This window comes from Hypanus sabinus, chromosome 10, assembly GCF_030144855.1.
Source record: "Hypanus sabinus isolate sHypSab1 chromosome 10, sHypSab1.hap1, whole genome shotgun sequence".
NCBI classification, from domain to species: Eukaryota; Metazoa; Chordata; class Chondrichthyes; order Myliobatiformes; family Dasyatidae; genus Hypanus; species Hypanus sabinus.
Genome location: NC_082715.1, coordinates 94,980,376 through 95,001,038, shown reverse-complemented (window position 1 = coordinate 95,001,038; position 20,663 = coordinate 94,980,376). Strand labels below are relative to the sequence as shown.

Here is a 20,663-nt window from a genome sequence, read left to right as displayed (position 1 = left end):
AAACCCTTCAGCAGAATCGGAGAAAAAAAAAGACAAACAGTCTGAGTTAGAGGGTGGAGGGAGAAACACAGGGTGATAGATGAAATGGGGAGGGGTGAAGTCAAGAGTTGGGAATATCAGTGAAAGAGATGCAGGGCTGGAGAAGGTGGAATTTATAGAGGAGGACAGAAGGCCATGGAAGAAAGCAAAACAGGAAGGAGCACCAGAGGGAGCCAATGAGCAGACAGGGAGATAAGGTGAGAGAACAAAAAGTGGGTGGGGAATAGACACGGGGTGGTTGGGCGGGGGGAGGCATTACTGGAAGTTCGAGAAATCGATGCTCATGCCATTAGATTGGAGGCTACCCAGATGGATTACAAGGTGTTGCTCCTCCAACCTGAATGTGGCCTCACTGTGACAGTAGAGGAGACTGTGGATGGACATTTTGGAATGGGAATAGGAAGTGGAATTAAAATGGTGGCCACTGGGAGATCGTGCCTTTTCTGGTGTACGTAGTGCTTAGTAATGTGCTCTCCCAATCTACCTCGTTATGATCTTGCACTTAATTGTTTACCTGCACAGCACTTTTCCAGTACCTTTAGCCTTTTATTCTGCATTATTATTCTTTTATTTATTTTCACTTAATGCACTGTGTAATGACTTAAACTATAGAAACACCAGTATACAAGACAAGCTTTTCACTGTAACCTGGTATACGAGACAATAATAACCCAATGTCAATTGGGATAATATTTTGTTATGGATAGAAAATGAATTGAGAGAAAAAAGAATAGAGAAAAAAAAGGTCACTTTCTGGCTGACTAGTCAGTTGCAAGGATCAGTGCTCAACTGTTCGCAATCTAGATAGGGGATTTGAAAGAAAGGAACAAGAATATGGTAGGCAAAATTGTGGAAAGGATTCAAAAAAGAAATGTATTTGTTTAGTGAATTGAATTGACTTCATTACTTACATCCTTCACATACATGAGTAGTAAAAATTTTTACATTACATCTCCATCTAAATGTGCAGTTTATAGTAATTTGTAATAAATAGTATGTATGACAGGACAGTCAGTATAACATAGAAATACAATTGTATCAGTGTGAATTAATCAGTCTGATGGCCTGGTGGAAGTAGCTCTCCTGGAGCCTGTTGGTCCTGGCTTTTATGCTGCAGTTCTGTTTCCTGGATGGTAGCAGCTGGAAGAGTTTATGGCTGGGGTGACTCAATCCCTTTTTTACACTCCTGTCTTTGTAACTGTCCTGAATGGGGAATTGTAAGGCTTCCCAAAAAGAAAGAAAGAACCAAAATATAGAATATTGTTTAAATGGAGGAAAATTCAGAATTCTGTAGAAAAAGAGAGATCTGGATGTCATCATACATGGAGTAGTGTCAGAGTCAGAGTAGAAAAAGGCCCATTGGCTCTCCACATTTATGCTCTTTTGTCCATCTACACTAATTTCTTCTGTGACCATTTGAACCTCCATCCTTTTATATCTTACTAGACAACTGGGTGACCCGTTGGGGCACCCTTTGAGAGAAAGATAGTGCAGTTTGATGTGATGCGCTTTGTAAATTAAAGAAGAAAAACTCAGTTTATTAAAGAATAAAGATGTGTAGCAAGACAAATATAGCTCCTCTTGGTTTAATGAGGGACACTTTTGATGACAACATTTCTGGTTGATCTGCCACCTTTCAAGAATACTCCAGCATTTTCATTTTTTTTTCCCCGGCTTAAAGCCACATACAGCTGACCATGCCAGAGTACCGGTTTCTCCAGATAAATAAACACATTCTCCGTGGTTTGGCCTTGCCTTATGTATAGTCATAGCAAAGCATGACTGTATTGGGAACTGGCTCCACTGAAGAGGGACATCTTCCCCTTCTGATAAATTGAGAGTAATTCTTGGGATCATGACAACGTCATTATTGAATGCACCAACGTTTACCTTTGCTACAATGAGATTGTTGTGCAGTTCTTCCACCTTCATTTGAGTTCCATTGCAACTTGGTGGATCCAAGTTCCTCATTGAAATGATGGGAGATCCCCTCTTCAATTCCAGTTTATGTGGCGGCAATCCAGAGAGTTCGACTGAATCAAGGAATTCTGTTGGAAAATGAGCGGCGTTAGATTCTTCACTTACGACATTGAAGGAACAGTATTCTTTCATGATTCCAGGGAAGCGCCTAATGCATGTGAAGTTTATTTTTCGCATCATTTCATTGAGAGGAACCAAGATAGAATTCTTCAATAACAGTTCTGCAGGATTGTCGAATGTCAGGTCGATGAAATCAATGCATTCTTCCATAGTTTTTGCTGGCAGAATCATATCTTCAGGTAATTCATTTTCATTTTTCTCAATCTTGTCTTCACCAACATCCAATAAGAACTCAAAATATCATCCTTCTCCCTCATTCAATCGCATGTTTCTCTTCAAATGAAACTTGATGAAGCTTCTCCATAAGGAGGATTTTTGTATTGCATGAATTCTCTACATCAGCATCATTTCCATCTTTCACAACTGGTAGAAGCTGACGGAAATTGCCACAGAAAATGGTTAAAATATCCCCAAAGCCTTCATTCTTGCTGCATACATCACGAAGGGTCCGGTCCATGGCTTTGAAGCTCTCGCTCCTGATCATGAAGCACTCATCCCAGACAATAAGCCTCACATTTTGGAGTAAATTTGCAGTATTGGTGTTTTTATCGATGTTACAAAGGGCATCTTCATCGACTTTGAAGGGTATTTTGAATCTTGAATGTGCTGTCCTACTTCAGGCATCAATGTTGCTGCAATACCTGATGATGCTACAGCAATAGCAACACCTCCTTCTCCCCTAACTTTAACAAGGATCAAGTTGATGATAAATGTCTTGCCTGTTCCTCTTGGTGCATCAATGAAAATCATTGAAGAGAGATTCCTTTCCAAGCAGTCACACACATATTCACATACTTCTCTTTGCTCATTACTCAATAGGGACTCCTTCTGTGAAACAACTTCTTGTTGTTCATCTCTGCTGTATTGCAGTTCACGCAGTAATTCCAGATTGCCAGCACTTTGAGTAATTGTACCGTTTTTTGGTGTTGGCAAGTTATATTTTTCAAGTGTTTTGCCCAAGTTCTCAAGTTTCTCTTGGAAATACAGAAGAGTTTGTCCATGATGCCTCTCATCGATGATATTAGGATCATTGATATTCTCCTCTCCATTTGTAAGAAATCTTCAGACATTGTATTCTTGAACCGGATCCATAATTGCTGTGGATTGTTAATTTCAGTGTTTGTTAGCAAGACAACAAACAAATCTCTCATTGCTCTGGGCATTCTTGTTCTCTCTGCTTCTTGCATAGTTTGCTGCAAATGATCATCAGCTTGCAACAATCCTCTCTCTCTGCAGACGTCTTTGAAAGATGGAAGGATATCACCATTATGTGTTTTCAATGATTCGAAAGATACTGGTCCCTTTAAGTGATGAAGAAGTCGTCTTAAATAGTAGAGGTCACCACTTCGTGGAGAAACGGTATACACTCGACCCAGAACATTTGCTTCAAAAATCCCAGAGTACTCCTTCACTCCTTTCCCCATTCTCCTTCTTTCCCATCTCTTATTAGTCCAAGTATAGAATCTGGGAATATCCACATAGTACAGGGTTCTTGCAAATGGATCGCGAGTGCAAAGATTCATAATTCTGTTAAAGTGGCTCTTGACATATAAATCAGTTGCACAGCAGCATTATCTCGAAAGAATACTAGGTGCTGTTGGGGAAGGTGCACTTGAAGGCGAACAACGGCTGGTTCCCTCTCGTGAATTGGAAATCCAAGTATCGACCCTACTACACCTTCAGAGGGCCCGATATATCTGCCTGTCAAATACTGTGGGATTTCGTCTTTTCTATTCACTGCAAAAATTGCCCAGTCACTCAAAGGTGGAATTGGCTCTGTGAGCATTGTGAGCCGCTACTGCGGCTGGCCATGCGCATGCGTCTTGGTGTTGTGTCCCGATTTCCATGATGGCAGATTGGCTCTTGGGTCGAAACGGGGCAGTTGATTTTGGCGAATGAACGATTTTATACAAATTTATAACCCTGAATTTTGCCTGCATTCTGTAAATTAGCACATTTTAAGCCGATTTAGCCGAAAATAGTGCCGCTGTAATGCACCGTTTGCGCTAACTGGAGGTCACAAACAGACAGACAGAGCATGAGAGTTTTGGTATTATATAGATGTATTTATGTGTCTGCCTAAACGCCTCTTAAACATAATAATTGTACCTAATTTTACCACTTCCACTGGTGTCATGTTCCAGATATCTAGGGAAACACGAAAGGTTAGCATTAAGGTGCAGCAATATTAGGAAGGTAAATAAAATGTTGGCCTCCACTGAAAGGAAGATGGAATACAAAAATTACTAACTGCACAGGGCAATGGTGAGAGCATACATTTTATTTAAGAAAGATACATACATTTGAAGCAGGTCAGAGCAGATTTATTGTTGATCCTGATGTGAAATGCTGCAGTATGAGGAATGATTCAGTAGGCCAGTCATATATGGGATCTTATTAAAAAAAAATGATTCTAACGGGACTTGATAAGGTACATATTGAAAAGAAAGGTGTTTCAACTTAAGGGGAATTAATCTTAGGACAAAAGCAAACACAACCTCTTCCTCCTTCGCGTTTGCCTCAGTAGCTGTGAAACGGTCACTCCTTACGGTCACGCTTTGACTAACCAGGTTAAGAACTTGGCAGTCCAACATGAGGGGAAATCTTCAAGCTTATTAATCAGACAAGCTATGGTGCACTGCTGCTCCCACACACAAATGGCCATTGGACATTGAGCTGAGTAAAGGACATGGAGAAATTGTTGGGCGGACGGGTGAGGAAATAGGAAAGGTAAATAGCACACTAACCAGTAGTGGCCTTGCTGAGAAATAGAGATATGCAGGGGCAGGTGTCAGTATACTTTATTTCCCATAAACAGTTGCAGAAGAGAGAGAAGGAGATATGAGTCTGGGATAGGCACTGCAATATCCCTCCTCTTCCTAACTCCAAATTCAATTGATTTTTCTTGCGGGTGTTCCTTAGACCATAAGACTATGAGATATAGGAACAGAATTAGGCCATTTGGCACACTAAGTCTGCTCCACCAGTCAATCATGGCTGACCCCTTTTTATCCCCCTCTTCAGCCCCACTATCCGGTTTTCTCCCTGCAACCTTTGATGCTGTGCCCAATTAAGAACCGATTAAGCTCTGCCTTAAATACACCCAACGACCTGGCCTCCACAGCAGCCTACGGTAATACATTCCACAAATTCACTTCCCTCTGGCTAAGGAAATTTCTCTGCATCTGTTTTAAATAGATGTCCCTCTATCCTGAGGCTGTGCACTCTTGTCCTAGGCATCCCTGAGGATGGGAAATTGTGAAAGCACCAGAGCACCAGAGGGAGGCGATGGGCGGGCAAGGAGATAACATGAGAGAGGGACAAGGGGATAACAAATTGTGAAAGGGTGAGGGAGTGGATTCCGTTATGTCCATTCATGGCCTCCTCCACTGTTGATATAAAGCCATACTCAGGTTGGAGAAACACCTTATATTCCGTTTGGTTAGCCTCCAACCTGGGCATAAAAATCGATTTCTCAAACTTTCAGTAGTGCATCCACCACCCCCCCCCCCCCCACTCCTTCACCATTTCCTGTCCCCTTGTCCCTCTCTCATCTTCTTGCCCGCCCATCTCCTCCCTCTGGTGCTCCTCTGCTCCCCTTCTATGTTCTTCTGTCTCTTTCACCAATCAACTTCCTATAGCTCTTTGCTTCATCCCTTCCCCTCCAAGTTCCACCTATCACCCTGCACTTCTCTCTCCCCTCCCTTCACCTTTCAAATCTACTCCTCAGCTTTATTTCTCCAGTCCTGCCAAAGGGTTTTGGCCCGAAATGTCAATTATACTTTTTTCCACAGATGCTGCCTGGCCTGCTGAGTTCCTCCAGCATTTTGAGTGTGTTGCTTGGATTTCCAGCATCTGCAGATTTTCTCGTTTGTGACTATCCACTTTGATATTATTTGCTAGCTTGCTTTCATATTTCATCTTTTCTCTCCTAATGATTCTTTCAGTTGCTCTCTGTAGGTTTTGAACAGCTCCTCAATCCTATCTTCCTGCTAATTTTTGCTTTATTGTATGCCCTCTCTTTTGCTTTGACTTCCCCTGCCAGCCACGGTTCTACTATTTTGCCATTTAATTATTTCCTTGTTTTTGGAATGTATCTATCCTGCACCTTCCTCACTTTAACATAAAACACAGAACACAGAATAGTACAGTACATTACAGGCCCTTCATCCCACAATATTGTGCCGACTCTTAAATCCTGTCTCGCGTATATCCCCGCACTTAAAATTCCTCCATGTACCTGTCTAGTAGTCTCTTAAATTTCACTAGTGTATCTGCCTCCACCACTGACTCAGGCAGTGCATTCCATGCACCAACCACTCTCTGAGTAAAAAACCTTCCTCTAATATCCCCCTTGAACTTCCCACCCCTCACCTTAAAGCCACATCCTCTTGTATTGAGCAGTGGTGCCCTGGTGAAGAGGCGTTGGCTGTCTATCTATTCCTCTTAATATCTTGTGTACCTCTATCATGTCTTCTCTCATCCTCCTTCTCTCCAAGAGTAAAGTCCTAGCTCCCTTAATCTCTGATCATAATGCATACTCTCTAAACCAGGCAGCATCCTGGTAAATCTCCTCTGAACCCTTTCTAATGCTTCCACATCCTTCCTATAGTGAGGTGACCAGAACTGGACACGGTACTCCAAGTGTGGTCTAACCAGAGTTTTATAGAGCGGCATCAATACATCGCGTCTCTTAAACTCTATCCTTCGACTTATGAAAGCTAACACCCCATAAGCTTTCCTAACTACCCTATCTACGTGTGAGGCAACTTTCAGGATCCGTGGACATGTACCCCAAGATTCCTCTGCTCCTCCACACTCCCAAGTATCCTGCCATTTATTTCGTACTCTGCCTTGGAATTTGCCCTTCCAAAGTAAACCACCTCATACTTCTCTGGGTTGAACTCCATCTGCCACTTCTCAGCCCACTTCTGCATCCTATCAATGTCTCTCTGCAATCTTCGACAATCCTCTACACTATCCACAACACCACCAACCTTTGTGTTGTCTGCAAACTTACCAACCCACCCTTCTACCACCACATCCAGGTCATTAGTAAAAATCACGAAAAGTAGGGATCCCAGAACCGGTCCTTGTGGGACACCACTGGTCACAATCCTTCAATCCGAATGTACTCCCTCCACCACGACCCTCTGCTTTCTGCAGACAAACCAATTCTGAATCCACCTGGCCAAACTTCTCTGGATCCTATGCTTTCTGAGTTGCTGAATAAGCCTACCATGTGGAACCTTATCAAATGCCTTACTAAAATCCATGTAGATCACATCCATGGCACTACCCTCATCTATTTGCCTGGTCACCTCTTTACAGAACTCTAACCAGCTTGTTAGACACGATCTGCCCTTCACAAGCTATGCTGACTGTCCCTGATCAGACCATGATTCTCTAAATGCCCCTAGATCCGATCTCTAAGAATCTTTTCCAACAGCTTTCCCACCACAAACGTAAGGCTCACTGGTCTATAATTACCTGGACTATCCCTACTATCTTTTTTGAACAAGAGGACAACATCCGCCTCCCTCCAATCCTCTGGTACCATTCCCGTGGACAACAAGGACATAAAGACCCTGGCCAGAGGATTGTCTGGGGAATATTCCGTCAGGCCCTGGGGACTTATCCGTCCTAATGTATTTTAACAACTCCAACACCTCTTCTCCCTTAATATCAACATGCTCTCCAACTTCAACCTCATTCATATTGTCCTCACAATCATCATGTTCCCTCTCATTGATGAGTACTGAAGAGAAGTATTAATTGAGGACCTCACTCACTTCCACAGCCTCCAGACACAACTTCCCACCTTTATCTCTAATCAGTCCTACCTTCACTCTTGTCATCCTTTTGTTCACATAATTGAAGAATGCCTTGGGATTTTCCTTTACCCTACTCGCCAAGGCCTTCTCATGCCCCCTTCTTACTCTCCTCAGCCCCTTAAGCTCCTTCCTTGTTACCCTGTATTCCTCAATAGCCCCATCTGATCCTTGCTTTCTAAACCTCACGTATGCTGCCTTCTTCCACCTGACTAGATTTTCCACCTCACTTGTCACCCATGGTTCCTTCATCCTACCATTGTTTATCTTCCTCACTGGGACAAAATTATCCTTAACATCCTGCAAGAGATCCCTAAACATTGACCACATGTCCATTGTACATTTCCCTGCAAAAACATCATCCCAATTCATGCCCGCAAAGTCTAGCCTTATAGCCTCATAATTTGCCCTTCCCCAATTAAAAATTTTCCTGTCCTCTCTGATTCTATCCTTTTCTATATAATGCTAAAGGCCAGGGAGCGGTGGTCACTGTCCCCCAGATGCTCACCCACTGAGAGATCTGTGACCTGACCCGGTTCATTACCTAATACTAGATCTAGTATGGCAATTCCCCTAGTTGGCCTGTCAACATACTGTGACAGGAATCCCCCTGGACACACTTAACAAACTCTGCCCCATCTAAACTACCGGAACTAATCAGGCGCCAATCAATATTAGGGAAGTTAAAGTCATCCATGATAACAACCTTGTTATTTTTGCACCTTTCCAAAATCTGCCTCCCAATCTGCTCCTCGGTATCTCTGCTGCTTCCAGGGGGCCTATAGAATACTCCCAATAGAGTAACTGCTCCCTTCCTGTTCCTGACTTCCACCAGTACTGACTCAAAAGAGGATCCTGCTACATTACCCATCCTTTCTGTAGTTGTAATAGTATCCCTGACCAGAAATGCCACCCTTCTTCCCTTATCCCTTTTAAAACACTGAGATCCAGGAATATTGAGAATCCATTCCTGCCCTGGTGCCAGCCAAAGCTCTGTAATGGCCACTACATCTGGAAACGCACGCCATTTTGGCTCTGCTGTCATCCCTGCCAGCAGCTCTTTCCAACTTACTTTGGCTAACTCCGATCTCATACCACTATAATTTCCTTTTTTCTCCACTGAAATACCACTACCTCAGACTTTACTGTGATCACTGACTCTTACCTTTAGCTCCCATATCTCCTCTGATTCATTACGTAACACCCAATTCAGCGTAGCTGATCTCCTAATAGGGCTCAGTGACAAACTGCTCTAAAAAGCTATTTCGTAGGCATTCACTCTCGAGATCCATTACCAGCCTGATTTTCCCAATTGACTTGCATGTTGAAATCTCCTATGATTATCTTAACTTTGCCCTTTCGACATGCCTTTTCTATTTCTTATTGTAATCTGTGGTCTACATCTGATCTACTGCTGGGAGGCCTGCATATAATTGCCATCAGGGTCTTTTCATACTTGTAGTTGCTTAACTCAACCCATAAGTATTCAACATCTTCTGATCCTATGTCATATCTTTCTACTGATTTGATAACATTCTTTACCAGCAGAAACATGCCATCCACTCTGTCTAACTTCCTATCCCTCTGATATAACGTGTAACCTTGGATATTCAGCTCTCAACTACAACCATCCTTCAGCCACTATTCAGTGATGGCCACATCATACCTAACATCTGTAATAGTGCAACAAAATCATTCACCTTATTTCTTAATACACCGAGCATCAAGATATAATACTTTGTATTTGCTACCCTTTTTGATTCTACATCACTCATGCATTGATATTCACCCTGCTGGTTGCAATTCTGTCCTATCATTTACCTGCTCTTCCTGATAGTCTGACTGCATGCTACCTTCACATTTTTCCATCCGTCCTATCCCGAGTCCCTTCATTCTGGCTCTCATCTCCCCCCACCCTTCCCCGCCGAATATGTTTAAATCCGCCTAAAAGCTTTAACAAACTTGTCCGTGAGAATACTGGTCCCCCTCAGGTTCAGGTGCAACCCGTCACTTTTGAACAGGTCATACCTTCCCAGAAGAGATCCCAATGATCAAAGAACCTGAAGCCCTGCCCCCTGCATCAGTTTCTTAGCCATGCATTAATCCAACAAATTATCCCATTTCTGCCCTCACTGATGCATGGCACAGACAGCAATCCAGTAATTACTACTTTGTAGTTCCCGCTTCTTGTCTTTCTACCTAGCTCTCTAAATTCTCTTTTCAGGATCTCTTTGCTTTTCCTTCCTATGTTATTGGTACCAGTATTTTGGAGAGGAACACCGAAGAAATCCTAAATTTACACATAGATGTTTTTTTCAAGAGTAGGAGTGAAGATTGTTTCTTGTTTACTGCAGTCTAAAATGGTAGACAGGAAGGACACACATATTTTGGAGTAACAAGGAAGCGCAGCAGTTAACATAATGCTGTTAAAAAGCCAGTGAGGCCTGTTTCATTCTGCTGCTGCCTATAAGGAGATTGTATATTCTGCCAGTGACCAAGTGGGTTTCCACCCATAGTCCAAAGATATAAGAATTAATAAGTTAATTGGTCACATGAGTTCAAATGGGTGGCATGAGTTAAATGGACCAGAAGGGCTTGTTACTGTGTTGTATCTCTAAATCTGAAGTCTAAATTCCCAATTAAATCTCTGTCTTTAAAACATGAAATGAAGGTACAGTGAATTCTGATTAATTGGGCTATCAGTTAACCAGGGTAGCTGCTAATTGGGACAACCCTTGAAGAGCAAAGACAAATCGAGCAGATAGCCAGGATTTCCTTCGTTTTTTTGAGACACTATGCTGCTTAATTGGGACAAGAGACTGTTGTCAAACAGTTTCCAACTGGAGTCAGACCTGTTCACTTGTGTGGCTGTTTGACCATGCCTAGAGTGAATGGTTTTTAAATAGTGTCACTTGTATGTGCTTGTGTTCACAAAGTCGTGATTTTTGTCACTGTTAGTTAGCGAGTAAAGGACAGCAAGATAATTCAGAACTGTTTTGCTCACTGTGGTTTCAAGCAATTAGGCTTGGAGATGCCAGAAACGGCTGAGAGTGAAAATGAAACGATTTTACCACTTAAATATGTTAGGGACTACTAAGAATTTGAAGATATTGACAATCATCTTGAATGTTGCAATGAAAAAGAAAATGAGGAAGATGCAATCATCAAAAGCATTGTGTGAAGGCAGTCCATTTATGCACCAGGTGTCTGCGCTGATCTTGTTAATTTACAGTCAATCCACAGAACATGGCAGTGTATACTGGATTAATTTCTTCGTTGTTAACTATTAGGAACTAACACACAGTTTTATATAACTGTAGTAGTTTTGGTAGTGTTTTAATTTGTTCAGTATTTCATTTTATTACATCACTGGTTACTTAGTTTGTCTTTTTTTATATCTTTTTAACTATTTCCATGAAACTTTGGTTAATTGTGGCAGGCTGCTTTAATGGGCCAAAATGTGATGGTCCCGATGTGTCCCAATTAACTAGAATCCACTGTACTTGGAAAAAAGATATCACACAACTTAAAGATAAATTATATAAAATAAACTTACCTCCCCCACTGAAATACAGTAGGAAGATTCTAGATCTGAAAGAGATCTTTCCACGAGGTTGGACAGATATTTGTTCATGTTGTTATGGTTAATATCATCCAAATTATAATAACTATAAAACAGAAGCAGTAAAATAAGCAGGTATGTTCCATTATTTTCAAATATATTATATATGTCTTTTTGGAAAACTTTGTTCAGTCTCTTCTCAATGACATCCCAAAGAACTTACAATGCTAATATTAATCACATAAGTTAACAAAAAAAACAAAGACACTTTTCCAGAAATACTATTATCATTATCTCGAAAGAGTCTCTTGCAATGGTCCAAAAGCTGCTGGAACTGGCAAAACGATTGCCATGTTTCTTGAATTAACAATCTGTTCTGATTTTGCACTTGAGCTGGGTTAGAATTTTCAATTCCTTTTACTAGCACTATCAATATATACAATCTTATTTTCTTTCTTGACATTTTATGGGTGTATCGAGGTGATCCTTTGAATTCCAAGGAATTTGTTCACATTACTTTATCAAGTCCAGCATTGTAAAAATTTGTATTGACCACTGCATTTAAAAATCTGTGGGGTGAAACCAAAGTTAAAAAAAAAACCACAGTAGCTAAATACAAGGGATTTTGAAACAAAGCAACACACTGAAAATAAAAATATACAAGCATTTGCTGCTGAGTTATGTTATTCAATGTTTAATGGGCTTATGCAGATCAGGATATTTGCAGGTTTCATCCCTGGAGTTTACTGTGGTATCAAATTCTACTGTAGCTGTGTTCCAAAGGCTACTATTAATTAACTCTAAAACAATAATAGAAGTGAAACTGTCAAAAGTGTGCTTATTCTTATCAAATCCAGCAAATGTTTTGTCAATAACATGTAAGTGTATGACACCCACCATTCTACAATCTCAAAATTATAAATTTAAAAGAATTATGATCAAGAGTGAGCTTAAAGCAGGTAGGATAAAGATCCTCATGGCTTCTTAGAGATAGCCATCTACCTTGACAGTTTGACACCTGCTGAGCTACATTCAGAGGTTGTTATTGGGTCAACAGGGAAAAGCCAAACAGTGAATAACATGATGGATCACAGTACCATGTGATGTACACACTTTCTGTTTGAGATTCAATCTTGTCTTCAACCTAGCTTAACATTCTGAAAATGGTCAGAAGTGATGCCAATATATTTTGGTATTGGGTTAGGGTTTGCAGATGTATTTACCACCACACACTGTTGATCTCTAATCAGGTCAGACCTTTCTGAAAAAATTCATTGGAAAGTAGGATTTAATAATTATATTACAATGTGTCAGCCATTAATTCATTCATAAGTATGATTCATTTATTAAGTCACAATGTATTAGCCACAGGCAAATTTCTTAGAACTGTTCACCACCATCTACTTTTTGAGCAACACACAAAATGCTTGAGGAACTCAGATGGTCAGGCAGCATCTATGGAAGGGAATAAACAGATGATGTTTCTGGTTAAGACCATCAGAACTGGAAAGGGGGCAGAAGCCAGAATAAGAAGGTGGGGGAGGGGAAGGATTACAAGCTAGTAGGTGATAGATGAAGCCAGGTGAGGGGGAAGGTGGGTAGTTGGGGGAGGGGGAGGTGGGACGATGCAAAAAGCTGGGAGGTGATGGCGGAAGAGGTAAAAGGCTGCAGAAGAAGAAATGTACCAGAAGAAATTCTCATTTTCTCAAATTGAACACTGAAACAAAAACAGCATAGGGACAAGTCACTCTACCCATGATGTCTGTGCAAAACAATGGTGCCAATCCAAAATGATCTTATCTTCCTGCACATAATGTTGAGCCTGTTAGAGAAGACTGGTGAGAACTAGTAACAGTAAATCAAGATTGAGCTTTCTTAGCCTGGGCCTATCATTCAGAATTGTACTTTGAACCCATGCCTGCACTTAATTGGTCTGGATGTAAGCAGTCTATTCTGTTGGTGCAAAAGGTGAAATATGATCAGATCAACTGAGCAACTGGGAATGATCCCATACAGTAATGTTCAAAAGCCTTAAGCACATATATATAACTAGGGTGCCTAAGACTTTTGCACAGTACTATATGTACGAAACTCTAAGTGTTAGTGACCTGGACCTCAATAGGCAAAGTAATACAAGCACATATGGATTCCGCATTTAAAATTTCAGCAAAGCCAAAAATGTGTTTTAACCATGGGGAAACATGGCCCATTTTGTAAGCAGCAAGAAACTAGTCCTTTTTAAATTGCTATGGTTGAAAATTACACTGGAATCAAATTTTGGGCCTCTCTTACTGTTGACATCACGAAGTTGAGGTTTACAATGGAAAAAAATGTCTTGGTGCTAATGAAAACTCATATGGAAAGTCAAAGAAAGGAAATTTGGGCGCCACTGTGGCATAGCAGTTAGCTTCGAGTTCAATTCTGACATTGTCTGTAAGGAGCCTATCCGTGTAGGTTTTTTCCAGGTGCACCGGCTTCCTCCCACAGTCTAGTCATACTGGTTAGTAGGTTAAATGATTCTTGTAAACTGTCCTGTGATTTGGCTTGGATTAATTGGGGGTTGTTGGGCGGAGTGGCCTGAATGGTCAGAAGGGCCTATTCCATACTGTATCTAAATAAATAAATAATATAAACAGCTGCTCTACACCAGATTAAACTTACTTACAACCATTCTTCTCAGAATTACACCAGGCAATTTCTCAGCCCCTGTCTGCAAACTGGATAGGAATAGATTCTTCAGCAAGTAATATGCTGCAAATTCACAGATAGTAAGCAGTTTTTTCCCTTCTGTTATTTAGTGTCAGCTAATTTGTCGAGTATAAATTTACTCTTTGTCTGCTCACTTCCCACTTGCTTATTTTTCCCCATTGCTCCTGACTACAACTACTAATATTGATTATTCCATTTTTCAGTTGAGTAGAAGGCAGCATACAGGGAAGGGGCAAGAATGAGAAGTGAAGAAATCCATTTTCTTGTGAAAGCCTTGTTTCCCATAAATTTAGATTTATCTAGTTAATTAATATAAATAAAATGTTATTTGATTATAAAATCAAAATGTAACACAATATTACTAAATCAGTAGAGCTATCTGTGCTCAAGAGTGGTATATTAATAATGAATCAAAGAGAATCAGGTTTGGGATGTATTGAAGCAATGCGCATCATGGATGATAATCCAGCACTATATTAATAATGCTGGAACAATCAGCCTACTGCAATGTATTCGAGGTTGGCCAAAAGGACAGCTGCGCATTTCAGACACCACTGAGGTTGAATAGCATGATGAAGGATGGTTTCATAAATCACATTTGCATAGCTTGTCACTGCTAGGCTTATCAGAAGAGTATTGATGAGAAAGTTTCAAACTTTGATTATCAGAAGTGGAGCTGATACAGAATGTTAGTATTTCTACAAATGGAGAGATGGTTGGAATTCTGAACACAGGGTTCAGTGAATGCTGAGTCTTTAGAAAAAAGGGTGTTCAGTGTTGAAGGAAAATGAGACAGTTAAGTAGGACATAAGTGAAATTTTTGTGATTGGTGTGCAGCGATACGACTGAATTTCAGAACCCAACAATCAATGAAGGAGGCTGGTAATGGAATGAAGCAAATTGAACTTCACCCTGTGTTGCAAAATTATTTAAATTTACTTGTGCAATTTGAACATTAGACTGTTGACTTGGAGATAGGAAGATGGCTATTGGAAAAAATGTAAACATGAACATTTGCCACTTGGCAGAAATTGAAAGATGGTTCAGATGGAGAGAACTGTAAGCAAGGAATGAAAATGGCAGGGAAAAGCAATCAAAATATTCCATAAGGCAGGTACAGTATCATTTACTGAACAACAGGGAAATACATTTAGTTAAATGTTTCACCTTGACTGGTTGAATTTTGAATTTTTTGCTAAGTTTAATACCAAGAATAATCATAAGTGGATCCATCAGCAATCTCAGCCTTCAAAGACTATTTACCTGTTGTTCCCCATTTTAGCAGTAATCTATCCTGTCCCTTTAGACAGCTGTTTCATTGAACACCAGAGCAGCAGTCTAATTGACTTGTCTTATCACTCCCTTTAAATAGACATTTTATTATACACCCTAGTAACAGAGTAATTGAGTTGTCAAAGGCTTCAATTTAAAAGACCAGCCTCACAGGGTTCCCTAGCATAAGGCTCATAACCTGCATACAAGCAGGGTTGAATATTTACACTGCTGTTAACAGGTGCTGAGATGTTAAATGATTCTAATAGCTGGGGGCGTACTCAGAGAGCCAGCAGGATCAGAATTATAGCCTGTTTGAACACAATAATTACTTGTCCCATGAGAGGAGTCAAAATCAGAGGCAGTTTTATACTAATAGCTGCTAGCACATGGGATAGACTGGCTAACTTCCATTAGTAGCCTTCAGGGAAACAGCAATAACTCCCTAAGGTGTCATGAACATATATAATCAAAATTTCAAATGTACCTATAAAACTATGAACAGTATTATCTGTGGTGTAGAGATGGCACTCTTTTAGACATCAAATAGAGGTAACAAATTGTAGGATTAAAATTTATATTATTTGAAGAATAATTGCAGTAGGAAGCACAACCTCAGCTAAAGTAGGCAAATCATGCTCACAGGAGAAACTGGGATCTGGATAGTTTTCATTGATTCAAAGTATCCTGCAAGATGCAGTGGAATAAAATGAATGGTAGAGTCTGGGAGAGAAAGGAAGAAATGGATGTTACATTTCAAAGCTTTAACATTGAGTGAACGTATAGTTCTTAAAGAGAACTAGAAATCTGTCAAGCATTGTGGGCAGCAGAGTGTGGAAGCCAGAGATATGCTCACATACAATCGTGTAGCTTGTGATGGGTTGTTATATTACTATAATGACACAAGTCTCAAACCAGATCTATTAAGAGTTAAAACATGAGAAGAGAACACCAGGAATGCAAAGTGAGGTGAACAACAAAAAAAAAAGTGCAGATTCTACAAATGTAAAATAAATATAGGAAATGCAAGACAATCAGCAAGTTAGACAGTATCTATGGAGAAATAAACAGAGATATAATTTCTGGTCATAACCATTGAAGGCAACCTGCTCTTTCTCCACAGATGCTCCCTTACCTGCTGAATATAATTGACCTGGAATGTGAGGTTTTACTTTGAAAGTAAAGATATGAAATTTCTGTTTATCAGGTTTTTATTCCTCAAAAGCACTCATCCATCAGAAATGAAATAGTAAAGAGAAGAGAAATAAATCTAACAAAAAATTATCATTGATAATCACCAACCTTTCAAAAGTTTGTGGTAATATGTAAAGCGACCCTTTACATTTAGCAGTTTTTGACATACAAAAAATGGTAGTAGAGCACAGGGAGTGCACACATGTTAGCCTGAGAAAGGAAGAACTGTCTGCCAACAAAAAATTTTTTTGTAAACTTGAATGCTAGGAGAAGGAGCTGAAGTTCAAATAGAAGGTTCCTTTTTGAAAATGAACTGCAACTCAATGGGAATTGAAAGCAAGGGACACAGAAGTTCAAGAAAAAAATATGAAATACACCAATAACATTTTATTGGCATTTTATAGTTTTTGTATTCAGCAAGTCTGTTGAGTATTTCAAAACGCAATTCAAACATATTGTTTTCATTACTGTGCCTGTGTTATACATACAAAGCAGTGATGAAATGAATAATTAGGCAACCTCATTAGAATGAATACATAATTGGCCATAAAACTGCAATATAGTCTAACAGACAAGTTTAACACATCTGCTCCAGGTGCATAATAATAAGCATGGATGGTTAATAAAACATTAATAAATGGTCCACATGTTCTGTATACCAGCTTTTTATTAAACCTTTAATTCATTGTGTGAAGCCCTAACAAACTTATTACAAATATGTGTTAATGTAGTTAATGATGAGAAAGTAGTCAAGGTTCTGCGCAATAATGAGAGATTTGCCATTTGCCCATACATTAACATAATAAAGGAATCCTACTTATGAGTGACTTTACTTTGGAATGGTGAGGTCTCAATTATGGGTGCGACAGATTGTAGTCAATGTATCCACCATTATGCAAGCTGTAAGTGACTGGTTTGACAAAGGAAATCAATGCTGCCAGTGGAAATTTGAAAAATAGAAAATTTTGCAAATGGTCAGAAGGCAACTTTTGCAGAAAGGGCCAATAATATTGTACATATTTTGTTGGTAAGGATCAAATACAAGTACATGCATAACACATGAAATACAGCTGAATGAGTATCTCATGACCAAAAGAGACAATGGTGGTGACAGTGGTAAGGAAAAGAGGTGATAATGGGAACCATTAGGGGGGAGGTGAATGTCAGATGTAATCAGAACCAGATAGGAACCAAATGAGAGGGGTGCAGCACATATTGCAGCTATTGCAGCACAAGTTTGAAACCTACAACTAAACCATGCCAACTCCCACAGGGAGAACACATAAATACCTGCAATTCTGTCAAGCAGAATCATGAATGATGATGGACAATTAAACAGCCAATAGGAGAAAGAGATTCCTGACACAATGATTACGAACACAATTATGATGTTCTAGCTCCCTTCTCTGTTATATGAAATACCAATTAAATCAGAGATAGGTCTGTATTGATAGATTGGTAAAGACAAGCTCAGATTGACTGTGTTAGTTACTCTCTGCACTGAAGTTCTCCCAGAAAACATACTGCCCATGTTGCTCACATGACCTTTTTCCAAATGTTATTCAAGAGGTAATCAGCTGAGAGGAGAAAAATAATGACTATCAGGAGCAGGTTACCTTGTCCGTGTCTGACCTCGTACCACGAACTTTTATGGAGCTTGAAGTCAAAGTTACGGCAGATATGCTGTACTGCAAAAGGCTAACTTACATGCCAGCCGAAAGCCACTTCTGCTATGCCAGTTGCTAACTGGCCTGTTCAAAGGATGCAACAGCTCTCTCCCATTGGTTGGCTTTTGTGCCATGGCGCAGGGGTATAAATTTCGTGCGTGTGAAAGCTTTGGTCCCTCTTTGCGAGAGCTACCCAAACCCCCAGACTGGGCTGCATCCATGGCTGAAGGACCATTGGGAAAGTGTGCTGCAGAAAGGAGGGCCTGCATGCACACTTAGATAAGTACCTGTTTGTTAAATGTTTAGTGTTGTAGTTGTGTAATTTTAGGGAGGGCGGCGAACAATGAAGTACCTGTTTGAGTTAGAAGTGTTATTGAAAAAAGTTCAATGTTGAGCATTGTAACTCAGTGGGCTTAGGTAAATACTTGATTGACTTGGATGTCTGACTTGAGTGTCTCAATGTTTGTAAATAAATAGTTAATGTGCTTAATCACAATCAATGCTTTCTGACCAACTTACCAAATCCATGAATCTGCTTCTGAGTAACATGCAAGCATGTCAAAGTGGATGTCAGCTATGGCTTATTACATGGAACGACTTCTGCTTTTCTTTGGAAAAAGGATCCCTGACTATCCCACTGCTTTCCCATGATATCCACCTCCAAAACCACAATGATTGTCAGAAATGTAGTGGCTATTCCAGTTTCTGATCCACCATTCCTTAGTATTTCAATAGACTCTTTACTTGAACAATAGCTCCAGTTGCGAGGCATGTATATGAGCAAAACTCACTTTGTGCAGGGAATAAAGGTTGGAGTAACACTATCTGAAAATGTAATGGATATTAATTCAAATATGGTTTTTGACATGAAATTGAATGCATAATTAAGGGAGTTGAGAAAGTCAATCTGGAAAGAAAGTGACAATGTGACTGATTGGATTTTTCCACAGGAAGACAAATCCTTCTTTCTAGACTTGTATTTTAAATAAAACTGACAAAAATGCTTCAGGATATGATGTGGTTAACACTATACAATTCCTTATTTGATATGGCTGGTAAAAACAGTAATTAATCAAGTCAAATGAATCGATCACTAACCTGGGATTCATGATAAGGCGTCGGAAAAAGTAAGTCCAAGTAATATAATCCATTGCATCTTGTTTGGATGAGATTGTTCCAGCAGAAATCTCGGCATTCATATGGTCGGAGAGGACTTCCAATAAACTGCAATGTGGAAAATGTAAGAAGGGTAAAAAGAATATTAATGCTTTTGCTTGGGGTCAAATGATTTAACGTGATGATTTTGTCATTGCTTAAACGTGAAAACAAAGGGAGTCTCCTGTATGGTGGTATGTTTTTGCCAGCAAACATTTCCTATTTCTTCAATCATTTTGGTATGACACTCATAAAAAATGCTATTGTTGGCTGGCAATCTCTGTATTGTATGAATATCACCATAATTACCAGCTGTGGTTTATACGTCTGAATGGCTAAAATATTTGATAAATGCTTATCATTTTAATCAATATTTACAAATTACATTCTTCAATTTTGTCTTAACATTAAAACTGAAATGGGTTAGGAGCAAATGAACCATATGTATTCATTTATCAATAACAATATACAAAGATCAACATCATCAATTATGCAAGAAATTCTTTAATACATTTAAGATGTTTTGTAAAATCTACTTTCATTTGGCTACTTTTATTTTCATTCTCCTTCAGGCTTATTTTCAAATCTAATTGTGACAATTTACTATGTATGTTTCCAGATAATATTCTAGCATAAAATTATTAGTTTTATTTAGTTAAATTCCAGAAATGACCAAATTTTACATTAAAACAAGATTAAAACAAACTTTGCGAATTAAACGACAAAGCAGGATTCTTTGGCCTTTTTCTGGCCTACTATTTTAATTCATTTGGTGTGTGGCCACATTGTCTGGTATGAGACTTGTGTTAATTTGATTAAAGTGCAAGGAAAAAGGTCCTTATGACACGTTGTCCCTTTACCTTTGGGATACGTACTATAATTCAAAAATAAATGACATGACAGAAAGCTTTTCTCTGCTGGATGTAACTCATCTGTATGGACTGTTTTCTGCTGATATCAACCTGGTTATTTGTGGCTGAAGTATTCATGAGATGATAGCCTCCCTCAGAGAGACCATCGGAACTGTTTGGTGCAGGCAATAAAAATGTAACTGCTCTTTTCAGTTGGGCTTAAGTATATTGTTTGGATAAAGTAGGGGGAGCTTTAATTTGACTTTTACTGAAATGTTTCAAA

General features: G+C 39.6%; 1 protein-coding gene across 2 annotated transcripts in view; it reads right to left on the bottom strand.

Moving 5' to 3' along the window:
• The window catches only part of ascc3 (activating signal cointegrator 1 complex subunit 3), a 374,033-nt gene that overhangs the window by 87,511 nt on the left and 265,859 nt on the right, over window positions 1-20,663 (bottom strand). For both annotated transcript variants that reach the window (XM_059982329.1, XM_059982330.1), the window contains exons 34-35: window positions 19,473-19,598; window positions 11,527-11,638 (exon numbers count right to left, since the gene is read on the bottom strand). In XM_059982329.1, coding sequence (XP_059838312.1) covers window positions 11,527-11,638; window positions 19,473-19,598 — 238 coding nt within the window. The remainder of the gene's footprint in view (window positions 1-11,526; window positions 11,639-19,472; window positions 19,599-20,663) is intronic.